Below are 26,610 nucleotides of genomic sequence, written 5' to 3' on the forward strand. Positions count from 1 at the left end.
TTGTTTTCATTCAGGCCTGGTGGATTCTTGCAAATACCATTAGGATCACTAGGAGGAGCCAGAGGAGCCAGATATTTTCACAGATTGTGTCTCATGTACTGTCAGGGTATTGTGAAAGTTTCAGCAAATGTGGAAAGTTCTTTTAATAAATATTACCTACTGCAGCTTTAAGGTTGCTCAATGTCCACTGGTATGAACTTTTAATTCTGAATAAATAGATTCCTATTCAGCCTGACTTCAGTGTTTGTCAACCTGATATTTATTTCTTAAAACAAATCTAAATTTCATCAGTTGTGTTTGTGTGGACTGTAATGGTGCTGAAGTGAGTCTCTTTTTTTTGCTCTGCGACTGCCATCTAGTGGTCAAAAGCTGAACTGCTGACATCCTGGATGAGTGTAAAAATAAGGCACAGCTCCGCATTCAGGTCCAGGCTTATTTAATTGGTTGAAAGACTTGATGGGATGGGAGCAAGTAATTGGGTTACATATATTATCCTGTACGCAAAAGCAATAAAAAAGTTTAAATCAGCTTACATAAAATTACTGAAAGATGACGCAAACATGAAGGGTTTCAACTAAAGTCAACATTTCCACCTTCTGAAGCAGTCCTGACATTTCTACACAGACCAGCTTCACTTGGGTTGCTCACTGTGGAACTCCTCAAAGAAAAAATACTCCAACTTACCCAGTCCACCTGATCCACCTTCACTCATCTCTTAAAGACAAAACCTCTAACACAGACTTAAAAACCACAATGACATACACAGAGCAGGAGACATGGTACAGAACACAACACATAAAGTGACATTTAGATGAAGGTCCAGGACACACTGATACAAGATAACACAAATATGATGACATGACACACATCAGGAACACATAATGGTGAAAACACATAGTGTTAACAAACTGCAGAGTAATGTCAGATCAAAGATTTAGTGTGATTAAATTCAAACCAAAAAAATACTATCCAACAATGTAATGAGTGCTGGGTAAAACAATTCATTGACTGTTACAGGAAGGTTGTCAGTGGCTTCAAAATAATTGTAACGAATTATACAAAATATAGTGTTAAACACCTGCAGCTTAAAAAAAATGTCTTTCTCCAAGTCATTTCGGAGAAAGAAAGTTGATTGTTGAGTTTTATTCCCAGGTCATGCAGTGGTATCTGACCACCTGGGAATAAGACTTAACAATCAACTCTCTTTCTCCAGAGTAACTGACACTACCTTTAAATCTACAAACCCAGCTTTCTTTCTCTCATAAAGTACAGGAGATTTATGTGACAACAGGCAAACCGTCAAACTGAACAAAGTGCAGATCATCCTTAGACCTTAACAGAGAGGTGTTTTTGACAAGAAAAGCACAGATCTAAATCAAGTAGTGGAATATTTAGCCATCGCAGTTATAAAAGAAGCACCTCAGCAATGCCTGAGAGTCACTCCTCTTTAGTCTTCTTCCCACAAACAGGCTTTCATGAGTTAGCTTTAATTAGTGTCCAGGTTACACTATTCATCCATTCATCTTCCAACAGATTCTACTTTGAATACTTCAGGGCCAGCTGCATGGGAAATAAAACAATGTCAAATATGGTTATTGTGAAGAAAAAAAACAAATGCATATTTAAATGTGCACTGTATTATCTTGTTTATATCTTTATTACACATATTTTAGTCCTTCCAGGATAAAATGTCACCACAGCTTTTTTTTTTTTTTAACTGTAATGTAAGTTGAGTGAAAATTGTTAAAATAGTTGTGTTTTTTTGTATATAATTCATTAAAAATCATGGCAACTGCACATAGCTTAGTGGCATATGGCTCTACATTTTGCGCAGGTGACTGCGATGATTGGTTAGACTCACAGGAAACTACCAGGATGAAATTTGCAGAAGGTTGCGGTGATTGGACAAAATGCAAGGCTGAACAGAATTCACAGGGATTGGTTGAATTTGTGTTAATTGTTATGATTGCAACATCGGAACTTCCTGGAGGGACTGTTATTATCAATTATTTATCTTGTAGAAAAGGTGTATGTTATAATAACAGCTGTATGTCACCTTGTGAGCAGTGTCTGCAAACTGCTGGGCTTTGTGCAACAGCTCCACAGTCTTGTCCTCGGCACGAGTCAGTCTGTCTCCACGTTCCCCTAGAGATACATTCACCCTCTGAACTACATTACCCATAGGGCTCCCTGTGACACGGTGCCCAGACTGACCTGTCCATACACACAGAAAAAATTAGAGAAAGCATGTAAAGAGAAATGTATTCAAGTGAGCAGTCAGCATAATGAAAGTAGGGAAATACTGTATACAGAACAGAAGCTCTACTGATACATACATTTTCCTCAAAGTATCAAAGGGAACGTTGTCCTGAAAGGTCAGGCTGACTGCAAATAGGTTAGCATTCATCCTCTGGTAATCATCAGTATCCACAGTAAGCACTCTGACCTGGTGGTGTGTCATGTGGACACAGCATTGGAAGCAGAGTTCCATTAATTCCTATGGAAGTAGCACATGAAGCCAAAAAAGAGCACCAGAAACATCTGCCGGCCAAGTGCAGCCGGACTGCTAACTTCTGGTTTAACCCTTTACTTACATGAATGGGGGTAAAATAAATTAATCGTGGTGCTCTTCTATACTTTCCAAAAGTTATCAGACTAAATGGATCAAATTCGGTTTTGTCATTTCACAGTTATAGTGATGCTCAAAAAATGTATCCACCGTTTAACAGCCACTTCTTTCTTCATGTAAGCTTATAAGATAAAGTCTTTAGGAACCCCTCTTTATCATGTGATATAATATTTCTATGTGGTGGTACTGTATGGTATGTTTCTACAGTAGCCCAGAACAGACAAATGGACACACCAAAAACTGGCTCTATAGGGGTGTCTGCGGTTTTCACACATTTTGTGGCCACTGTATTTCCTCCCTCATGCTTGGAAGGGGACGGTGAAGCAATTTGCAACTACACCACTAGATGCCACTAAACCCTCCACACTGGTCCTTTAACTGAAAAACCACCTGTTCAAGCCTTTTAGCATCACCCTGCTGAAGTGCCTGTAAGAAAGAACCCAGGCCCCAGAACTCTAAAGACAATTCACTGGAGCATCATTCTCAGCAGCACCACATGTCACAGGTTGACTGAGGTTAAGCATAAAGTGCTGTTGAACTGTAACTTGGTGACTTGCTGCAGCCTGGCACGTCTCCCACCCATTACACTGCCCCTTAAGTGGGTTCAATGGGGCGCCATGCTCCCTGTCAGTCACAGAGCCCCGGACTTCTTAAAGACCGGCTATTGTACGGGCCTCCCCGAAAATGAACAATGTCTCCTCTCATCTGACCGCTAAATCACAGAGAGGCCTTTCTGCTGCAGAGAGAGGTGCAGGACAGTGAGGACAATGGACAAAAAGACAGAGAGGAAAATAACCCGGAGAGACACAACAAGCCCAGGATGATATGACCTGAGGAGTCATGATGGTATACAGTGAGGGTAGAGAGGAAACCTGTGACAGGAAGTATGTTGTTTAGAATCCCAGGATATATTAGGAAATAGAGGAAGTTTTCTTTTAAAGCTCTAAATGTCCGAGAGAAGAAAGCAGAGACCAAATCAGTCTACCTGTTTAGTGAAGAAAAATGACCATTGACTCCACTGTGTATCTCCTTTCAGGAGTTAATTAATGGATTGGAGATGCTAAAGCACTATGATAGCTCCTCTTCTGCTAAACATCCCTTCCGGAGTGCTGCTAACAATTCTGAGCACCCTGAGAGAAAGAAAGTGTTTCAGCCGTGTTTTTCAATCATCCATCTCACACGTCTGACAGAACAACCTGGCCTCACTCCCTGTTCATGAAATACTAATGCTTTGTCAGTGGCACTTGCTTCCAAATATGATGTTGTAGGTGCCCCTCTAGTGTAATTTCTGGATGCACCGGGCCCTGCTAGACTTTCAAAATAAAGCTTGCATGCTTTACATTTTGAAACAGTCATGGTTTGGTTTAGTTAGGATTAGGAAAATATCATTACGTAACATACCTGACATATCTTAAGTAAGTTAAGAGAAAAGAGAAAGAAGTAAAACAAAACAAAACAAAACGTAAAAGACATGGGACAGAAACAGACGTCTCCTGTATTTGTTTGAGCCATCCATCATCCCCACCTCCATTTCACACTTTTTACACTGTGTCACCTGACTTTGATGGCGATGCATTAGGGATACCAACAGCATTGAAGAAAAAAGCGCTATACCAAGCAACATTATTTGATGACTTGGGAGTGAGACTGGGTGGACAGAACAGACGTTTCTATTTTAATCAGTACAGATCTCTACACAGGCCGTATAATGGCTCACAGTTCACTCGTGCTTCACACTCTAAAAAGTGACTAAAGGGGTATTGTTGTGCTGCAAGTCTATTTTTGTGCATTTCATGCATACAGTTGTATTACAGTGATTGTATGTGGGACTCATCAGTATCTCAGTACAGTCATTGCTCTCTGCTAACATGCTGTTATACACTGCCTGTGTGAACAAAAGGTGCAGCCATAATGCAATGAACTAACAAAAAACCGAACTCATCTGAATGAACTAAAAAAAGGTTATGGATCACATTACTTTTTTTCCCAGGCCTACAAACATTAACATTAAACCCCTCACTACCTGGTGAGTACCCACATATTTCAGTCTCCACACCTCCAGTTTATCACATATATAAATACCTAATATCCCAACCCAATTGGAGATAATCATGACGACACCATCAGGGTTATTTTCTCAGACTTAACAAAGCTCCCCCAGACTTAGACTGTTTTTACAGTCTAAGTTGTACTAACCGTGACTAATACATTTATGATCATGATTAGATGGTGTATTACGAATGTGGCTGTGGCTCAGAGGCAAAGCTCCTCCTGCCACATGTCGAAGTATCCTTGAACAAGATACTGAACCCCAAATTGCTCCCGATATTGTGCATCTGTGTGTGAATGTGTATGAAAGGGCGAATGTGGCATGTAGTGTAAAAGAGCTTTGAGTGGTTAGAAGACTAGAAAGGTGCTATACAAGTATAGGTCCATTTACCATTACCATTTTCCAATACTGTTTTTGAAAATAATTTGACCATAGGGACATATTAAACTAAGGTGTGTCCTGTAATTAGCATCACAGGTGTCTTCAAACTTGTAATCATAGGGACATATTAAACTAAGGTGTGTCCTGTAATTAGCATCACAGGTGTCTTCAAACTTGTAATCAGTCAGTCTGCCTATTTAAAGGGTGAAACGTAGTCACTGTTCTGATTGGTGTCATGGTGTGTACCACACTGAACATGGACCACAGAAAGGTAGGAGAGAGTTGTCTCAGGACATTAGAAAGAAAATTATAGACAAGCATGTTGAAGGTGAAGGCTATAAGACCATCTCTAAGCAGCTTGATGTTTCCTGTGACTACAGTTGCACATATTATTCAGAAGTTTAAGGTCCACAGGACTGTAGCCAACCTCCCTGTATGTGGCCTCAAGAGGACAATGATGACAAATTGAAGAGACTGATAATACGAATAGTAACCAAAGAGCCCAGAACTACTTCCAAAGAGATCAGAGGTGAACTCCAAGGTCAAGGTACATCAGTGTCAGATCGCACCATCTGTCACTGTTTGAGCCAAAGTGGACTGAATGGAAGACGACAAATCATAAAAAAGCGAGACTGGAATTTACCAAAATGCATATTGACAAGCCACAAGGCTTCTGGGAGAATATCCTTTGGACAGATGAGACAAAACTGGAGCTTTTTGGCAAGTCACATGAGCTCTATGTTCACAGACGCAAAAATGAAGCATACAAAGAAAAGAACACTGTACCTACTGTGAAACATGGAGGAGGCTTGGTTATCTTTTGGGGCTGCTTTGCCGCATCTGGCACAGGGTGTTTTGAATCTGTGCAGGGTACAATGAAATCTCAAGACTCAAGGCATTCTGGAGCGAAATGTGCTGCCCAGTGTCAGAAAGCTTGGTCTCAGTTGCAGGTCATGGGTCCTCCAACAGGATAATGACCCAAAACACACAGCTAAAATTACCCAAGAATGGCTAAGAGCAAAACATTGGACTATTCTGAAGTGGCCTTCTATGAGCCCTGATCTAAATCCTATTGAACATCTGTGGAAGGAGCTGAAACATGCAGTCTGGAGAAGGCACCCTTCAAACCTGAGACAGTTGGAGCAGTTTGCTCACGAGGAGTGGGCCAAAATACCTGTTGACAGGTGCAGAAGTCTCATTGAGAGTTACAGAAATCGCTTGATTGCAGTGATTGGCTCAAAAGGTTGTGCAACAAAATATTAAGTTCAGGGCACCATCATTTTTGTCCATGCCAGTTTCATTACTCTTTTTTTTTAAATGATTCTGTTGAACCACAATTCAAAAGCAATGTTTGATTTTCATTAGTTAATTTTCAGTACATTTTTATTTATTATTACTTTTGTCAGTTATTTCAGTGACCATTGTGGGTTTTTCTTTCTTTGATGGAAGGGTACCAACAATTTTGTCCATGTGTGTAGAGACAGTGATTGGCTCGTTATGTTTTTATAGAGTCCTGACCTCAGACCCTGCACCCTGACAAAGGTCGATGCCCTGAAATGTCCCGTACACTTTAAGTGGCTCATAAGTGATAATTGAGATGATTTAATCACTGCCTTACCTCGACCTGCTGATCTTTTGTTTGCGACCATCATATTCTTCATACGGTTCAAGAAGGCTTTGCAGCGGTAGATGATCAGATTCATTGTGCAGGCATCTGAAAGGACAACACATTACAACTGGGTTCATTCACATGAACTCAATGATTTCCAGAGTATCATAAACCTCAGTAATGATGTGACACTACCTCCTGTGAGTTTGGATTGGCAGTTGATGAACTCTGCCTTTTTGGGAGGAACGTAGCTCTTTCTCCGGGCCTGCAGGGTTCTGGATGCAGATCCTGGCAGGGAGTCACTGGAGCCAGGTCCGACTTTGTGAGGACTTGCTCTCCCCTGGCGGCCCACCTTGTCCAGCTTCCCAGGCTTTCCCAGACTCCCTGCTTTTCCCTCCCAGTAGGTCTGGCAGGCGTGGTACAGGATCTGGACAAAGATACACTTCTCTGCTGATGAGCTGGCCACCCACTGGTCCACAGTGTTGTCAAACACTAGGTCAAACTCTGGGGAGTCCTTCAAGAGCGGAGCAGAGGAGAACAAAGTTACAAACTGTTACATTTGCTTAGCTGTCGCTTTTATCCAAAGCGACTTACAATAACTACATTCAACAATGTGGTGACAACCCAAAGAATGCAAGAATCATCAACTACTTCAGATAAAATGGACTGTTTCAAGTGCTACATTTAAAAACAATAAAGAAGGGCCCAGAAAACTTTTGACTGAAAACTGCAGTCTGTGATAGATGTGCAGAGTTTCTGCAGTCCAGATGTCAAAGGGGAGGTCGTTCTACCATTGTGGAGCCATGACAGCAAATAGTCACCCTGTATATGACTTATTATTATCATAGAGCTGCTGATAGACCACTATGGGTAAAAAAAGAACATCAGAATTTTGCTGACCTTGTTTGGGTTGATACCATTGACCTGTCTGAGCTGCTCCACCGTCCACTGGGACCTCCTGGTGAAGGAGGAGGAGCCACCGAACCGCTTCACCTTTGTAATGAGGAGCTGATGGGGCCTTGTGTTGGTTACTAGGTAAACAAATCATTCATAAAAAATTACTATAGCAAACTAACAAAGCATTTATATTTGCACTCGGGAAACCCTGAGATGTATTGTGATGAATTTCCTTTATGGTAACAATCGTGAATATCCTCACATGCTCATCTTTGACATCTTTCCAGTCATTCCAAAATCCTAAGCCTGTCATGGCTGAAGGCTGTTGTATCCCCCCCCAAAAAAGTTAAACCAGATGAGTGGAAATAGTAGATTTCAAAAGGAAAGTTGATTATATCACATATAGCAATTATGTGAGATAATTGTGACATCAGATTTTCATATTGTCCCATGCCTAATTTCCACTATATTTTATAACACTCATATTATACATATCAGTGAACCTCCAGCCACCTAAGCCCTTTCTTACCAGATGAAAGTGGCCAATTAGAGCTTCAATCACTGATCTGAGGGTTGGACCTCCTCCTCTGTAAATGACAGGATGGGAGTGCTTCACCAAATAAAGAAAGCCAGATTTAACCTGAAACACAGATGAATGTGGCGTAGTCTGCTTTGGCTCCAGTAGGCAGGAAAGACATCCTCTTCCTCTTCCTCCTCCGTACCTCCACTGCCACCAGCATCCGCTCATTACGAGGGATGAAGACCTCTTTGTTGATGGCAGACTGAATGTTCATTGTAATCCTGAGACCTACAGGTGATAGATGGATGGAACTGTGCTTGGTACAAGTCCTGTGCAAACACTGGGCTAGGCTGTGTAGACGAACAAAGAGACTGAAAGAGCTGCAAGCTCAAAAGTCTGTGTGATTAAAACAACTGTAGGAGAAACCAAAGCTGACTCTGGATCAGAGCCCTCACAATATAGAAAAAGTCAATGAATTATCCTGTAAGGGTCACAGTATGCATGAGCTGACAATGATTTATCATACTGTACTTCATATGTTTGTTTTTCACATATAGTGACTTAATTTGTAAAAAAAACATTTTTCTGTTAGTATTTTCATGTGTGATAAGAAATATTAGTCAGTAACAACACATGACTTCCTTCTAGTATAAAATCTAGTGCTGAAATAATTTGTCGATTGATTGATTTGTCAACAAACGTTCATTCATTTTGGGAATAATAATTTAACAAAAATATGTTACAAGATTAGTAATGCTGTTCAGCCACGAGTGAAATTTAGTCATCCTAGGATGTTGGCTTTAGAGCATGATTTTTTCCAGGCAACAATTATGTTTTTCCGAAATGATATACAGATTTGTAGGCATTATATTATCTCACCTGTCTCAAAAAATGGTGCATATAACAAAAAAAAGCAGTGGTTTGGGTTAAGCACTGAATGTTTACAACATCTGGCTCCGCCCGTCTCACTCACTACCTAACCATCGCATTCTAGCTCCTAACTAATCATGGATGTATGTGCACACTACGTGCACAAACGTGACCAAGTAACAGGATGATATTGAAACTAAAAAACTTAGGGAACGCATACGTTTTTTAAAATCAGTTTTCAGTGATCTTCAAGTTAACACTTTTAAACAGTATTATGTTTTTAAATAAATGTATTTAATCTCTTAAAAATATTTCAGATTTCTCATCATACCACTGGTTTAAGTCACTTGTCAAGAACGAACAGCAATCTTTTCGAGCTGCAGCTTCTCCTTTTCTCTGTTTATATCTCAGTAAACATAATGTCTTTGCGCTTTGTTCTGTTGGTCAGAGGAAATAAAACGTGAGGATGCCATCTTGGGCTCAGAATGGCATCCTTTTGATTACTTTTCAGCATTAATCAAATATATATGATGAATTACAAAACTGGCCATAAAATCCCTAAAATGTAAATCTTTCTCCTCAGTAGAAGTAGCAACACCAGCATCTACAAATCTCCATGAAAAGTCCTGTGCTTAAAACATTTTCTACTAAAAATGTTGTCTCTGATTAATTTATTTTTTACTTTTTGTAGAGGGTATATTCCAGAAGTTGCTGCTAGGCAGAGCCAAGTGATAGGCTAAAACACACATTTCAGTACTTAAAGAGGCTAAAAAGAAGCTAATGATGTATTAATCTAGTAAATTAATGATTACAATAACAATTATAATGATAAGGATAGTGATCTACCTGTTTTTGTCCTCTTCTCCTCCCAAAAGCTTGACTCTTGTAGCACACTCTAGTTAGGTTGCAGAGACTGTATTGTTAGTTTAAAACTTGAATTAGTAGGCTGTTAAATTTATGAAATATTTCCCAGAATCCCGTCATGGATTTATACCCCCGCACACCAAACGGCGTGCCTTGCTGTGAAGGCGCAAGTAAACCACAGTCCATCCCATTTCAAAAGGCTTACATGCACGTGGTTACAGTCAGAGAACAGTCAGCAGCTGTCTCACAGGCAGAGCAGTGGCAGGGGCAGACCCAGAGGGTTGGCATGGGGTGGCACCTGCCACCCTAAAAAATGCCTGGCCACATTTAAGACTGAGTGATAGGCTTAAGTTCAATGAAAAAAGACATCTATTTGAAAAAATGTCTGAAGATTTGGAAATAAAAGATGTCTTAGAAATATACAGTATGCATCTCAGCATTTAGAAACTGCATATGTTGGACAATTAGCATAATTATCATTATTAATCATAATCACCTATGAACAATATTTCAGCAACTGCTTGGTTGATTTGGAAAGTGGTTTTGAGGGTTATTGAGGATGCTGTATCAGTTTCTGACATTTTCAAAGTATAAAATGGAAGTATCCATATGTTTAAAAATATATGCTTATTACACTGGACCTGTATTTTAGAATGAAGAGGGCTCATTTATTTCTGATATTTATTTATATTCCGCTCACGTGTTCTTGCTGCACAACATTGAGTCCGCTAGTTACTGCTACGGGAAGAATAGCGGCTACATGGAAAGACAGAGGAAACACAGCTCCTTACATACAGTTTACTGTCTCAGTGCAAGTGAGTTGATAAAAAAATAAAGTAAATTAAGTAAAATACAAAGCAAAACCTAATCCACATTAATTAATAAATCAACAATTAGTTTAACTACCAAGAGTTAGAAAATATGGTGAAATTTTAAATATCTTTTGATAGGTTACGTAAAAAGAAACCTGTTAACAACAAACAACAAAAATGCCATGGTGAATCAGCAGCTCATACTGGATTTGCTTATTAAGGGTTATATCCAGGGGAATTTAGAGCTTCTTTTGGTGAGATACAATGTTTTTCTCAAAATGACACTGTATCAGCCACGTGTCTTATTATTAAACAAAGTACAAAATCAAAAATGTGCTGGATTGATTTTGACAATGAGGTTCCAGAGAATGTTCTAACAGAGATGGAAACTAAATCAGACACCAAATGTATTATTTAGATTTGAAATATAAAAATAAAATTAAAAAAAAAAAAAAAAAAAAGATTAAATCTAAATGATTCAAAATCCACAGTGCTGCAGGACAGCGGAAATACTGAAATCTTTCTAGTTTGAATTTATTTTCCAGTCTCAAGATCATTACTGAACCGCAACGGTGCAACTGGCATCTGCATATTTTGGGAACGTGTTTTTCTTTGGGGCCTGTGCAGTCTCCTCACAGATCAGATTGAACAGGTTTCAACTATAAAACTGTACTTGTATAGCACCTTTCTAGTCTTCTTACCACTCAAAGCACGACATGCCTTGTTCACCCATTCACATACATCCATACACCAATGCACAGCATTAGTGGACAAGCTGTTCTACCTTCTGAGCACACAGCCACCCCTGTAGTGTGTTCAGTTTATATTCAAAAGTGTTAATCCTACACCAAACTTCTATTTCTATTTTGACCTCTCATAACATTCCATATAAATTACAAAAAACAAATCAATTAATCATTATGTGATTTGTAGTAAAATGAATAGTATACATTGAATAAATAATGCATTGCGAAGTTTGTAATCACAGTTATTGCCCAACTTGTTGATTGGCAGGTGTTTTTCTTGTTTAAAAATCAATGCAGAGGCAAGGGAGGTTTATATTAAGTATCTGATATCTTGAGTGTCTCATAACAAGAGGGTTCATTTTCATATTATAGACCCCCAGGACTTTGTCCTAAGTATTTTTTAAAAATAAAATAAAATAGGTTTGAAGACAATAGTCTTCATAGTCAATCAATAATCAAAGTAGGTTCACTATAAATTATCAATCAAAACAGTCAACCCTATTTCTTCCCTTGTTATTTCTCCTCCCAAAAAATTGCTAAGATTTTTTATATTTGAATCCTCCTTTTGCTGAGGACCCCCTACCACCTACTCAAGGACCCCTGTTGGTCCCTGGACCCCAATTTGAAAGTTACTGTCATAAACCAGGCTCATGAACAGGCCTGCTGTGACACACTGAACCTGAGTTAAAGTGTTTTATGAAGCCAACTTCGAGCTGATGAGATCAGACTGAATGAATGAATGGAGACCAGAAGGGAGGTGTAGATCCCCTTTATTTTAAAGAAAAATCAAAGATCTATGAAGGTAAAGCAACACATTATCCTGGATGGAACAGTACAACCAGGGTACAAAGGATAAGCGTGACGACAGAGTGACAGTGTCCTTGTGTGCAGTTGGACTCATTTAAGGAAGTGGACCTTTCTCCAAAAAAATGAAAAAAATGGCACAAAATGTAAACAGTATATTGTCATGTCTAATCACAGTATCTAATTAGGATTGGTGAATTCTATATGGAAACCCTTTTTCTGTCCAGAATAAATTGCTTAATACGTATTTAAGGTAGTGAAGAGAGTGACCTCCAGCCACAGTTCAAGGCAATACACATCACAGCACTACCTCTGTTCTCACAGGGCACACTACTCTGACCTAACAATGGATCTCTAGAGCATGCATTCATGTTGCTTTGATACAGCAGTGAAAATCCTACTGCAACCCAGTCTCAATGATTTAAAGTCATAAGCAACATTATGCATCATTAATTTATGTTTAGGAAGAACCGTTATCCCACTCATTATATATATATTTGGAAAGGCTATGCAAAAAGTAATGAGACTATCATACAGTGCAGCAAAGAGTGCTATGTGGCTTCTCTTTCCATCTCATAATAGTATCCCAGAATTGACATTTTACTATTTAACTAAACATCCAGCCTTTTTTCTACTGTTACCAAAAAGCTAGCTAACGATTGGTGAAGATTAGCTAGCTAGTTACATCTTAAAGGTAAAGTTAGAAAAACTTACATTAACTAACGTGCTAACTAATTGACATATTATTGGTATATAGGCATTATGTTTCCCCTAAAACTGCTACTGCACAATGGTGCAGTGGTTTTGTAGTTAAACAACCAGTCAAGCTTTGGAGATCCACTGTTGTTCCAGTAGCTGTCCATTAGAACAAAATGAAGACTGTGAGTGCAGTTGGTGGCCAGAGGGGAAGAATTAGACTATCACAGAATTCTTGGAGGCAGAGCTGACTGAATTGAACCTCACTGTGGAAAGCCAAGATCTCTATTCTTTCCATATTTCTGTGTCCAGACGCACTACCTCCAACAGACAGATGTGTTTATGCCTCCTCAAGAGATGTGAAAAACAGAACTGTAAATATGTATAACAACAAAACAATGAACATACAGGTCAAAATATAAAAGCTTCATTCATGGCAGGTTTGAATGTTTCTCAGTTTGTCAATGAAGTTATTTAATTGTAGAATCAGCAAGTTCTAAATGTTGGTCTGCATGCTCGTGTCTCCATGTCTCAGTTAAATCAAAACAAATCAAAGCCCATAATCTATGTACATGGCACATAACCGTATCATGCTTTGTTTGAGCCTTAAGTGTGGCTTTAATTCCTTAAAGAAATTCAAAATGCTTAAAGTTCACTTAATGAATGTGAAAAATATATTCTCAGATGATCCTTTATGGATACCCAGCCAGTATTCACAAACACTAAGAAATACTAGAAACTAGGTGTTGCTGTATTACACAATTTTAATCTGACTGTTTGACTCTGATCTGAGATATGAGTGATCATTTAAGTTGCATCAGTAAAAAGTGCAGTAAATTGTAGTATGATATTTTAGTTTTGGAGCACTGTGTGTCCAATGTTGGACTGAGATGGCAGTCAGCATCATGCCCTCATCTTGTCTTGCAATGAGTAAGAACTGTAACAGCTACAAGAACAACTGGTCTGTTGGCAAATCACAAATATTTGGCCACCTGAACGTCAGTATTGTCCTTTACTGCTGACAGGAACAACAATTCAGTTCATGTAAACATGATGATATGGGATGATATGAATAGAGTTAGAGTATCTCGGTAAAGTGATTTTGCTTATATTAAAGGAGAGTTTCTAGTTCTCATTCCTTCTGTCCTTAACGGCCAATGAGGTGGTCTAATCCTGAAGCCACTCCTCATACAACATCAATGCTGCAATGCTCTTGTATCTTATAGTGCTAGCTGAGCCTTTCTTACTCCCGCTCTTTTTTGCTCTGTGCTCAAATAACAGTTAAGGAAAGCCTTGGTAATGACCTCAGTCAACTTTATCATTTCCTGCACTTATGCTATGTGCTAGGCTAATCTGTGTTGAGAACACAACCGCATTTTGTAGATGGTTAAAAGATAAAAGTTAGACAATTAACTAGGGCTGGGCGATATGGCTTGAAAATAAAATCGCAGATTTTTTCACACCAAACCCGATTTACGATTTACATCGATTTTTTTGTACTGTTTTTTTAGCGGGTGTTTGTGGGCTGCGGTCCTGTATATCTCGCAGAGAGCAACATTTCTCCCACTCGGCTGCATGCCCTCTGCTTGAGGTGCTGGAATAAATTGGTCGTACTGCTACCTTTGGTTGCAACAGCTTTCAAACTAACTTTGCAGTGGGTCGTGGTTTGTTCGCTGTCAGACGCCACAAAACCAAACCAGTTCCAAACAACCGACAACACTGTGCCTTTTTTGGGGAGGAGCTCATCCTGGCTTGCTGCCATGTTGTGTGTATCTGTGGAGAGGCGGGGGGAGGGGTCAGCACACTCTGACCTACGGGAGCCCAAAGGGAGCGCCGGTGTTGTGGAAGTTCAAGAGAAAACCGATTTTAACTAAAAATAAATTGTGTTTAACAACAAATTTGAATTAATCGATAAAATCGATTTATCGCCCAGCCATACAGTTAACTAGTGTTTTGCCAAAATTAGCTTTCAGATATAACTAGCTAGTTAACGATTGATGTAGATTAGCTAGCTAGTATCTAGCATTTTTCTAACATTAGCTAGCTAACTTAAGCTAAAAGATATATATATATATATATATATATATATATATATATATATATATATATAGATACACAGACATATAGAAAAGGAGGAAGTTGACTGAAGTTCTGACTAAGGCTTGCTCAACTGTTATTGGAGCAGAGCAAAAAGGGGCAATGCTTCTGTCTTTTCCTCCATGTAGCATTACTCTATTACACAGCTGGTTATATTTTGTGCAACAAGTACCAGACAGTACAAAAAGCTCTATGTGTGTGTGCACATCTTTTGTCTTGTTATGATCAATTATACAGTCTCGACACAACTGTTCACAACTGGCTCTTCAACATGTTCGGAAAAGTGAATTCAACTTAAAAATGTGGTCATGAAGGGGAGAGCCCTGTAGTATAACGTGACTGCCTGTGATTGGCCCAGCCTCTAACATGTAATGTATGATATCCTTTCTGCTCCCACCTCCAACACACTGGACAGGGAAATGACAGCCCTTTGTCTTAGTTTCAGTCAGACGTTGGATTGAATTGATCCCTCCTGAGCTCAGCCCCTTTTTTCTCTGTGCTCAGACAGTTGAGTCTATGTTGAAAAGACAAACACATTGAAGATGGTTAACAGATAAAAGCCACATACATACATGGTCACATCTTACATACATAGGCACTAGCTAGCTGTTGTTAGAAAAGCGCTAGCTAACTAACTAGCTAATCCATATAATATGTATAAAAATACATTATTAAGAAGCTAGTTAGCTAGTGTTTGACTACAGAGCAAAACACTAGTTAACTAGCTAACTAATCTACATTTGTTAGCTGGGTAGTTACATCAGATAGCTAATGTTAGCAACATGTCCTTTGTCTGCAAACAGCATCGGAGAAACAGTGATTTTTATGGTGAAACTGCTTTATTCAGTGTTTTTACTGGTTTTAATCAGCGGGTCTGTTTGTTTTGGAGAAAAGAAGACCTCTGAGGAGGAGAAACTGAACTGAATGATGAACACAGAAGGAATCCTAACCAGGAGAAGAGGACTACAATGACAGCAATGGTGGTGAAGATAACAACTTCACCACGTGATCAAACTTCATCTTTTGTCATTTCTTTAATGTGAGAGAGCCCCTAGCAGCAGAATTTACATATTGTATGAAGATGTATATATACTATATATATATATGTCTCTTTTGTCTTTTTGTCATCTTCAAAATTTGGTTGTCTTTTCAACATGGATGAGCCTAGCACATTACAGGAAGTACAGGAAGGAAAGAGTTGGCTATAGTTCCAAAAGGGGCGGGACTTAGGAAGGGTTTGAAAACAAGGATGCTCCTTGTAACGATCCCTCCTTTCATCCAGCTGCACTACTGTCAAACCCACACTTGTTGTCATGTTAACCCGGCGTACACATTCCAGATATCATTTACTTGCAGTATACGCCCATAAATGCAGCATATTTTTATGCTTTAAGTCTATTTTCTTCCGTTTTACGCATGTAACCACAGTGACTGTGTGTTGGGCACTGAGTTCAGCCAAAACATGGGCAGCCTATATTAAATATTGGGCCTTAAAGGAGGACTGAAGCTGCTGCTGCTCACACTAGGCATCCTGGGTAGACAGTGTTAGGGTTAGGCCTAATGGTATATCAAGGCTCTGTTGCAGGGAGTTTGTTCTTTCTGCCCTCCACTGGTCAAAATAACTTAATGCTACTTACAGATACTGTTTCTGATAATCTGTATCTGGTTTTAAGATTTAATGTCTGTGTAGTGCATTGCGTTGGAAAAGAATTCCCTTCAGCCATCTCTATAAAATGACCTACTATGATCGCTTGTTCTCATCTGAACCATGAGATTATAAAGATTATTGAACATATTTCTCACGAGCACTGGCAACAGTTTCACCAGCACACAGCCAGTCACGGACCAACACAGCTTTTTGGTGAGTACAACCTTCAGCAGGACTTCACTGACATGGTCGAACACAGCAGGGTGCTTTGCACAGTAAACAGCTGCTGTTGAGAGAAGACCAGGAACCCTCTGAGGGCAGGGTCTGGGCACAGTGTCCACGAAGTCTGGGGCACATTGAGGTTTGTGTGTGTAAAGTGGGAGGAGTTTAAATGTTGTGTAAAACAGGTAAATGCTTTGTCTGTTGTTGTGTCTGTTGGGTCAGTTCATTTTCAATTCACTCAGTTATAACAGTCATATTAGTTAGATTGCTCTGCCAGTGGCATATGGAAGTCACCAAGACCAATTTTAAAATGATCAAATTTCAATCAGATTGAAATATAATTTGCCATTTGTGGGTGCAAATGAATAAAATTGTGTCACAAGTGTCACAATGTATTACAGCCAAAAGTAAAATTAAAACGCTTTAGATTACGGACCTCTTTTCTAAAGTCAAAATACTAATATAGGTATTTAGGAACTATGTAGTTATATCATATATGATTTTGTTATCATCTGTACTCGTCCATTGTTGGTAAGTTACTGAAAATTAGTAATTAGTTACAGTTACTTACAAAAGTAATTGTATTACCAATTACTGCATATGAAAGTAATTAGTTTTCTAGGGAAAGTAACTTTTGTGTTACTTTTAAATGCCTGATTTATTTTACTTATTAATGCACACAGATACTACTTTAGTGTTGCTGTGGGACAAGACAAATGTATTCAGTTATTAATACTCCTGACCACCAGAGGGCAGCAACAACTCGCATTCCCTCCTATGTCCACTTTATATATTACTTCATGTTGTTTACAAGGTTCATTATTAGAAGGTAGGTTAGCTCAGATAATGTGAATTGTTAAGGTTAAAATACCCTCTGCTCTACACTGTTGAACCAAACTCTATTCTAAAAGCAGCTGTTTTATGGTAGGGCCATATTTTTTACAATAAAAACTTTATTTACACCATCACTAAGATTCTTTTCTTATCGGCTTCGATCTACAAGCAAAATCAGCACACATGTAATTTACTCACTTAACATCATTAACTAACCTGTGATGAAGTGTTTTCCACAGATGGACACATACTGAGGTATGGTCCCACAGTTTACCCCTTTCATATTGAAACCACAGATCTCTTCTTTTACTGTCCTTCGCTAAACTGTTTTTTTTCAACTGTTTGATATACAAAATGTGACACTGCTGGGGGCAGCACTTCTACACAGCTTGTTTTCACCCATAAGGGGTTGTGGTTGATCTGAAGACACAAAAGTTAGGTATGCATGCTCTCATCTATTGCCTGACCCTTGGTCACTGTGAGGTCGGGTGACGTTAGATCATAAACCAGAAAATCAAGGGATAGGCTCCGATGAGCTGCGTTTTTCTGCCATCTTCTGCAGTTTCAGTAATACTGATTGCATTATTTAATTGTTAATCAGTATCCGTTATGGCCAAAAGTAGTGGAATTACACTAACATTATTTCCAACAAGTAAGTAGTATATGGTAATTTATAAGTCACTGCAGTTTCATAAAATCCTACACTGAGTTTATTATGTCTGTCATCTTCCCCCAGGTACCTGTTAAAAAATACTACAATATAAATTATTTTGAAAGGTCCAGTGTGTAACATTACTGAGGATCTATTGGCAGAAATGTAATATAATATTCATAGGTATATTTTCATTAGTGTATAATCACCTGAATATAAGAATCATTGTACTACCTTAGAATTAGCTGTTTTTATCTACATGTTAAAGCGCGATGTTTCTCCAGTAGCTAAGAACGGACAAACCAAACACTGGCTCTAACTAGGGCATTTATTTTGTGAGTTTTGCGGCCACCGTAGCTTCTCCTACATACTTTAAAGACGAGTGGTATTCAGTTGGTTGAATCCTACACACTAGTCCTTTAATTTCCCACACTTCACATGTTCTCTTGTACCTATGTACCTACCTTGTACGTATCTGTGCATACAGTACTAGTACACCATCAGTACAAATAATTACAAGAATATTGCTGTACGGTGAAGGTCGTAATCTAAAGCGTTGCCTCAAACATGAACATTGCAGCATTCAGGATACTAGCAGGACTTTAAGTGTAGCCTTTAAGTAACCTTTCTTCCAATCAAATCAACTAATAGTAAAAGAGAATTAGGTTGCATTAATCATGATTTGATCAAACAATATCTGACATTTCCAAAATGTATAATTAATAATATATTAAATAATCTTTTTATACTCTGTATTTCACGCGGACATTTTGTGAAGCAGGAAACCGTTTTATCTGAATTAAGAAATCAGAAAATGAAGAATGAAGTATGTTTCAGAAATGTAGCTTTCAGTTTGTATTTCAGAAGGTGTGAATAGAGAGTGAAGTGACCCCAGCTGTGATATGTCAGGTTGCACTTATGTTACGAGGTGTCAGGGTTGTCGTCTGCAGGTTCAGGCAGTTCCTGTGGTCTGTACATGAAGGTGAGGAGGAACAAAGCCACATCATAAGAGCACCAATAGGCCGTGTGTGACGTCACTGCTGACCAATAGCGGCTCTCCACCAAGCCCTCCCGCAGCTCAAAGTCAATGCGCCTCTCCAGTTCCACTGGAAGAGAGAAAGTGACGGGTCAGTAACACGCAAGCTGCCTCTAGTGGTACACAGAGGAATCTCGGAAATATCTTTTTGACATGTAAAAAATTAAAAAACAAAATACTATAAAAAAAATTTAATGAAAATACTATAACACTGAAATACAATTTCATATAGGTTTTGCATTTCCTGTCAAATTTGTTTCAATATCAGCCTGCTGTGGGCATACATCCATAATTTGTTGGGAGCTAAAATGTGATGTAAGATAGTAAGCAGAGGTAAAATGAATAGTTTGAGAAAAACACTGTCATTTACAGTGCTGTGAAAAAGTATTTGCCCCCTTCCTGAGTTCTTATTTTTTTGCATTTGTCACACTTAAATGTTTCAGATCATCAAACAAATTTTTATATTAGACAAAGACAACCTGAGTAAATACAAAATGCTGTTTTTAAATGATCATTTCATTTATTAAGGGAAAAAAGCTATCCAAACCCACCTGCCCCTATGTGAAAAAAAAAAGTATTTGCCACCTAATAACTGGTTGTGCCACCCTTAGCAGCAACAACTGCAATCAAGCGATTGTGATAACTGGCAATGAGTCTTTCACTTCGCTGTGGAGGAACTTTGGCTCTCTTCTTTGCAGGATTGTTTTAGTTCAGCCACATTGGAAGGTTTGAGCATTAACGGCCTGTTTAAGGCCATGCCACAGCATCTCAATCGGATTTAAGTCCGAACTTTGTCACTCCAAAACCTTAATTTTGTTTTTTTCAAGCCATTCAGAGGTGGACTTGCTGGTGTGTTTTGGATCATTGTCCTGCTGCATAACCCAAGTGCGCTTGAACTTGAGGTCACAAACTAATTTTGTATTTACTCGGGTTATCTTTGTCTAATATTTAAATTTGTTTGATGATCTGAAACATTTAAGTGTGACAAATATGCAAAAAAATAAGAAATCAGGACGGGTGCAAATACTTTTTCAAAGCACTGTATTAGTATGATTGATATCTAGTTTCAGGTGAATTTGGTAAATGATAAATGGACTGTACTTATATATACCTTTCTAGTCTTCCAACCACTCAAAGCACTGTACACTACAAGTCACATTCACCCTTTCACACACATTCATACACTGATGGCAGCAGCTGCCATGCAAGGTGCCAACAGCTCATCAGAAACAGAAACAATTTCTCACCAAAAGCACGGTACTTACACGAGGTATTGTCCATGACAGCTGAGGTGGACTGGGACATGGCAGGCTCCACCTCCCCCCTCTCCTCCTCTATCTGTTTGTCCTTGTCTTCGCTCTCTGTCACCGTTACCCCTTCCTCTCCTGATGCCACATTTTCCACCTCGGAGGCTCCGCTCTCTGAATCTGAAGGCTCCTCCTCCACTCCCCCTACCTGGCCACTGGAACGGGAAAAGCGGGAAAACAGGATTCCTCCGATTCCCTTTCCAAGGCTTGCAGCACCTGAGGGGCAGAAAGATTCATGCATCAATATGTGATTCATTCACTTCAGTTATCAATACTCTCCTATCACTATCAATGCATTCCTATTGAAGCCTAGTATTCATGTTAAATTAGGTTTTGACCTATCTCTTGGCCCTGCAGTGGGTATCAGGCTGTGCTGTCAGAAATCGACTGAGACCTCTGACAGACGACACCATCCTTTAGCCCTGACCTGAACCTTTAAGCCACCTTTAACTCCTACTGTCACCCAAGCAAAGACTGTGGCATGACCCGGCCTTATATCTACATTGTATCTGCTCAGGTTAAACTTCAGTGGCCTGATAGGCAACTTCAGCTCAGTTGTCCATCCACCATCTGTGTTTAACTGGTTACACGAGTCCAGGGATGTCAAACTGTCGGCCCGTTGGCCATTTCAGGCCCTTCATCCCTCTCCCTCCTGACATGATGTCCAAAATATAATATGCTATATAAGATTTTTATTATTATATGACAGCAGGTAGGTTTGGTAGACGGCTGTGGTTTACAAACGTAAATATAGTAAGATTGTTATCCACGTCGGCGGTAATGACACCCGTTTAACAATTAAAACCAACTCCTCAGTAGCACAAAATAAGAGAATGAAATGTGTCATGTCCAGGAAACTTTGTTAAGTTTATTTATTCTGTTTTGTCACGTGCCTATGTTGTCTTGTAATTTCCTGTTTTATTTTGGTTCTACTTCCTGTCTGTCTCTTGTCACCAGCTTTACTTTCTCCCTTTGTCTCTTTTCCTGCTCCTGGGATTACCTGTCTCCGCCCTGATTGTTTCCACCTGTGCCCTTACCTTGTGTGTGTATATATAGTCCGTGTCTCCCTTTGTCCTGTGCCAGTTTGTCTTGTCCCATGCACCAGAGAACCAGCGCTTTATTGATCCATGTCCAATTGTCAGGTCTTGTTGTTTTGTTACTTTGTTTGCTCGTGATCTTCTGTTTGTTGTCTTAGTCTTAGCATTTCCTCGCAAGAGTGATTTTCTGTTTGTTTTAGTCCTAGTATTTCCTCGCAAGAGTGTTTATTGTTTTGTTAATAAAACTTTATTTTGATACTTTTGTCTGAGTTGTGCAATTGGGTTCTAGTCCATAGTTCGGTCGTGACAGAACGAACTGGCCAGCATGAACCCAGCCAGCTCAGACCACCTGTCGGCAGCCATACGCTCACAAGGCGCCCGCCTTAATCTGCAGGAGGACCAGATGTCCGCCCTGCAACAAGGAGTGAGAATGCTGGGAGGCAGTCAAGAAGAATTTAGGTCTGGCATGACTGCCCAAGTGACTATCTTGACTACCCAGATTGAGCAGGTGCTTGCTCACCTGACCAAGAACCCCTCAGCCACGCCTTCCCCGGCGACCGCCGCAGCACCACCAGTTCCGGCTACCCACGCCCTGACTCCTCATCTTGCTCCACCCGAAAAAATTTCTGGTGAGTCTGGAGAATGCCGTTCATTCATTGTGGACTGTGAAATGCACTATGAACAATTGCCATCAGCCTTCCCCACAGAAAAATCCAAGGTGGCTTTCATGATCTCCCATCTCACTGGGAGAGCACGGGATTGGGCTACGGCAGAATGGTCCCGTGGATCACCGATCTGTCAATCCGGGGATTGGTTCATAGAGGCGTTGAGAGTTTTCGACCCTACCACGTCAGGCAGAGAAACGGCACGCAAGCTGAGCAGCATCAGGCAAGGCAAGGACTCTGTTTCTGATTATGCCATCCGCTTCCGCACCTTAGCCACAGATAGCGGATGGAATTCCACAGCACTGTATGATGCTTTTATCAAAGGACTTGCTGAGTCCATACAAGATTTGTTGGTTCCTCTCGATCTGCCTGAGGATCTTGACTCTCTGATCGCATTAGCGGTCAGAACTGACCATCGCCTGACAGAGCGGAAGAGAGACAAGTCCCAAGCTACAGTTTTCCTGGACCACGCCAGAGGTCGTCCTTCGCCTGCCTCACACGGATGGAGGGATTCTATCCGTTCGTCATCGCCAGTCCCGAGGAGAGCAACACCCCCCAGCTACTCGGAGGAGCCCATGCAGCTAGGAAGGGCCAAGTTGTCTGCAGAGGAGCGACGACGACGTCGCCTACAGGAAGGGAGGTGCTTCTATTGTGGACAGGGACATCTGCTGGCAGCATGCCCAGTCAAAGGGAGAGCCCACCAGCTGGAGAAGGGATTCTGGGTGAGTCACTCCTCCACCTCTGACAGCCCCTCCCACTCCCTGACTGACATCCAGGTAAAACACCATGACATTACGGTTTCTCTGGGAGTATTAATTGACTCTGGGGCAGATGAAAGCTTCATGGATTGGGATTTTGCTCAAAAGCTAAATGTTAAGACTGAACCTTTATCGCTGCCCTTGGAGGCTAGTGCCTTAGATGGCAGCTTCATTTTTAAAGTAACCCATGTAACTGAGCCAGTAGAAGTGACCATTGAGGATCACCATGAACTGATGTCTTTTCACCTGATGCACTCTGCCCAACACCCTCTGATCCTGGGGTTCCCCTGGCTCAAGAGACATAACCCCCACATTGACTGGTGTTCAGGGAAAGTTATGGGATGGGGAAGGCCTGGGGTAGGAGCAGGGCTTGACCTGAACAAAAAGGTGGAAATTGGGGTGGTTGCTGACCTTAACTCTGCTTCTGTTCTGCCCCACACAGACTTAAAGGTTGACCGGCCTGACCTGACCTCCATTCCCAGTTGCTACCATGATCTCGGGGAGGTATTCCTTAAGAGTAAGGCCATGTCTCTACCACCCCATCGACCTTATGACTGTCCTATTGAACTTATCCCAGGGGCATCGATTCCAAAGGGAGGTTATATTCCATTTCGGGCCCTGAGAAGGTAGCTATGACTATATTGAGCCCTCATCCTCCCCAGCAGGGGCAGGGTTTTTCTTTGTGGGTTAAAAAGATGGTTCCCTGAGACCCTGTATTGACTATGGACCTCTACATGACATTACCATTAAGAATCGGTACCCTCTGCCTCTCATGTCATCTGCCTTTGAACAACTGCAACAGGCCAAGATTTTTACAAAGCTTGACCTGAGAAACGCGTATCACCTGGTCCACATTAGAGAGGGGGATGAGTGGAAGACTGGTTTTAACACTCCTTCAGGGCATTATGAATACCTGGTAATGCCATTTGGACTGACCAATGCTCCTGCAGTATTTCAGGCCCTAATCAATGACGTACTGAGGGAATTCCTCAACCAGTTTGTTTGTCTATGTGGATGACATCCTGATCTTCTCCCCAGATAAAGATTCTCATGTTGATCATGTCCGCCAGGTTCTCCAGCGCCTGCTGCAGAACCAGCTTTATGTTAAAGCAGAAAAAAGTGAATTTCATGCCAAATCTGTCTTTCCTGGGCTTCATCATAGCCCCTGGTCAGATACAAATGGACCCGGCTAAAGTTAGCGCTGTGGCTCAGTGGCCTACACCTGATAATCGCAAGAACGTCCAGCAAATTTCTGGGCTTTGCTAACTTCTACAGGCGGTTTATCAGAAACTTCAGCGCAATAGCTTCTCCTCTTCATGTTCTCACGTCTCCTCAAGCTCCATTCCTGTGGTCTCCTCAAGCTGAGGAGGCCTTCACCCGGCTCAAGGAGATGTTCACCACCGCTCCCGTTCTCACGGTTCCAGACCCCAGTCGGCAGTTTGTGGTGGAGGTGGATGCCTCCAACGAAGGAGTAGGGCCGGTTCTCTCGCAGCGCTCTGCCAAGGACCACAAGCTGCATCCATGTGCCTTTCTGTCCAGGAAGCTTTCACCAGCAGAGCGGAACTATGATGTCGGTAACCATGAGTTACTTGCTGTGAAGATAGCATTGGAAGAATGGAGACATTGGTTAGAGGGGGCCCAACATCCATTTGTGGTCTGAACCGATCATAAGAACCTTGAGTATATTCGCAAGGCCAAGCGTTTGAATTCCCGCCAAGCCAGATGGACTTTTAACCGTTTTGATTTTACCTTGTCTTACAGGCCGGGTCCCGGAACACCAAGCCTGATGCCTTGTCTCGTCTGTTTGACCCCGAGCCTGCTGCCAAGGAACCTGAGCCCATCCTACCACGACACCGTGTGGTAGGAGCTGTAACATGGCAGATAGAATCAGAGGTGAAGCGGGCTAATGGTGAGAACCCTACACCTAGTGGTTGTCCGGCAAATCGCCTGTTTGTCCCTGTTGCTTTGCGTCCACAGGTGATTCACTGGGCTCACACCTCTCGGCTTACCTGCCATCCGGGAATCAAGAGAACGATGTACGCCATCCAACAAAGGTTCTGGTGGCCCTCCATGGAACGTGAGGTCCGGGAGTATGTGGAGGCGTGTCCTGTCTGTGCCAGGAACAAGACCTCCTCCCATGCTCGGATGGGACTGCTGCAACCTCTCCCAATACCCAGTCGACCATGGGCTGAGATTTCATTGGACTTTGTCACAGGGCTCCCAGTCTCCCAAGGTAACACCACTGTTCTTACAGTGGTGGACAGATTCTCTAAGATGACTCTTTGGCTACCAACCTCCCTTGTTTCCAGAGACAGAGAAAGAGGTCATCGTCCCGTCTGCCCATGCCATGGTCCGGCGTTGCCACCGCATCTGGACAGCTGCTCGTAGGGTCCTCCTGCATAGTGCGGACCGCATGAAGAAGGCTGCAGATCGGAGGCGCCGACCTGCTCCTGCATACCAGCCAGGCCAGAAAGTCTGGCTTTCAACACGGGATTTGCCACTCCATGTCGTCTCCCGGAAGTTAGCTCCCAGGTTTCTGGGTCCATTCCCTGTGTCCAAAGTGATTAATCCTGTCTCTGTCCGTCTGCGCCTTCCCAGGTCCCTGAGGGTGCATCCTACTTTTCATGTTGGCAAGCTCAAACCGGTTAAGGAGAGTCCCATGGTTCCCGCAGCCGTACCTCCTCCACCCCCCCGAATGGTCGACGGTGGTCCAGTCTTCTCAGTTAAGAGACTCTTAGCAGTTCGTAACCACGGAAGAGGACGCCAGTATCTGGTGGACTGGCCGGGCTATGGCCCGGAAGAACGCTCGTGGGTACGCTCAAGCTTTATTATGGACCCAGCCCTCATCAGAGACTTCCACAACCGTCATCCTCAGGTTCCTGGTCCGTCAGGAGACGTCCCTAGAGGGGGGGGGTACTGTCATGTCCAGGAAACTTTAAGTTTATTTATTCTGTTTTGTCACATGTCTATGTTGTCTTGTAATTTCCTGTTTTATTTTGGTTCTACTTCCTGTCTGTCTCTTGTCACCAGCTTTACTTTCTGCCTTTGTCTCTTTTCCTGCTCCTGGGATTACCTGTCTCTGCCCTGATTGTTTCCACCTGTGTGTGTGTGTGTGTGTGTGTGTGTGTGTGTGTGTGTGTGTGTGTGTGTGTGTGTGTGTGTGTGTGTGTGTGTGTGTGTGTGTGTGTGTGTGTGTGTGTGTGTGTGTGTGTGTGTGTGTGTGTGTGTGTGTGTGTGTGTGTGTGTGTGTGTGTGTGTGTGTGTGTGTGTGTGTGTGTGTGTGTGTGTGTGTGTGTGTGTGTGTGTAAAAATTAGTCCGTGTCTCCCTGTGCCAGTTCGTCTTGTCCCATGCACCAGAGAACCAGCGCTTTATTGATCCATGTCCAATTGTCAGGTCTTGTTGTTTTGTTACTTTGTTTGCTCGTGATCTTCTGTTTGTTTTCTTAGCCATAGCATTTCCTCGCAAGAGTGTTTAT

The 26,610-nt window shown here is 41.3% G+C and overlaps 2 protein-coding genes across 5 annotated transcripts in view; both read right to left on the reverse strand.

The window, feature by feature from the left end:
• Nucleotides 1-419: 419 nt before the first annotated feature.
• stxbp6l (syntaxin binding protein 6 (amisyn), like) lies at nucleotides 420-10,034 on the reverse strand. 2 transcript variants are annotated; one of them, XM_051378602.1, is made up of 7 exons: nucleotides 9,803-10,022; nucleotides 8,207-8,374; nucleotides 7,570-7,700; nucleotides 6,865-7,183; nucleotides 6,679-6,774; nucleotides 2,057-2,214; nucleotides 420-1,560 (listed from the first exon to the last, which is right to left on the reverse strand). In XM_051378602.1, exons 2-7 carry the CDS (start codon nucleotides 8,358-8,360, stop codon nucleotides 1,537-1,539), a joined length of 882 nt encoding a protein of 293 aa, XP_051234562.1. In that variant the 5' UTR covers nucleotides 8,361-8,374; nucleotides 9,803-10,022; the 3' UTR covers nucleotides 420-1,536. The 2 variants fall into 2 exon arrangements, with proteins under 2 accessions (XP_051234562.1, XP_051234563.1); XM_051378603.1 differs by lacking the exon at nucleotides 420-1,560 and adding an exon at nucleotides 5,851-5,921 and having other exon boundaries at nucleotides 2,084-2,214; nucleotides 9,803-10,034.
• A 2,097-nt stretch (nucleotides 10,035-12,131) lies between these two features.
• Nucleotides 12,132-26,610, reverse strand: part of ddhd1b (DDHD domain containing 1b) — a 32,189-nt gene continuing 17,710 nt past the window's right edge. For 2 of the 3 annotated variants that reach the window (XM_051378555.1, XM_051378554.1), the window contains exons 12-13: nucleotides 20,633-20,890; nucleotides 12,132-19,437 (exon numbers count right to left, since the gene is read on the reverse strand). In XM_051378555.1, the coding sequence (XP_051234515.1) occupies nucleotides 19,253-19,437; nucleotides 20,633-20,890 (443 nt within the window). In that variant the 3' untranslated portion in view covers nucleotides 12,132-19,252. The remainder of the gene's footprint in view (nucleotides 19,438-20,632; nucleotides 20,891-26,610) is intronic. The other variant, XM_051378556.1, reaches the window with a different exon arrangement.

The sequence above is a fragment of the Dicentrarchus labrax genome, unplaced genomic scaffold (assembly GCF_905237075.1).
Source record: "Dicentrarchus labrax unplaced genomic scaffold, dlabrax2021, whole genome shotgun sequence".
Taxonomy (NCBI): Eukaryota; Metazoa; Chordata; class Actinopteri; family Moronidae; genus Dicentrarchus; species Dicentrarchus labrax.

Excerpts from the sequence above, each read along its gene's own strand:
- stxbp6l (XM_051378602.1), bottom strand. The coding sequence starts at position 8,360 with ATGAACATTCAGTCTGCCATCAACAAAGAGGTCTTCATCCCTCGTAAT. Across the intron at positions 6,775-6,864 it reads CCAATCCAAACTCACAGGAG|ATGCCTGCACAATGAATCTG; the intron begins GTAGTGTCACAT and ends TTGTCCTTTCAG. Across the intron at positions 2,215-6,678 it reads CAAAAGATCAGCAGGTCGAG|GTCAGTCTGGGCACCGTGTC; the intron begins GTAAGGCAGTGA and ends GTGTATGGACAG.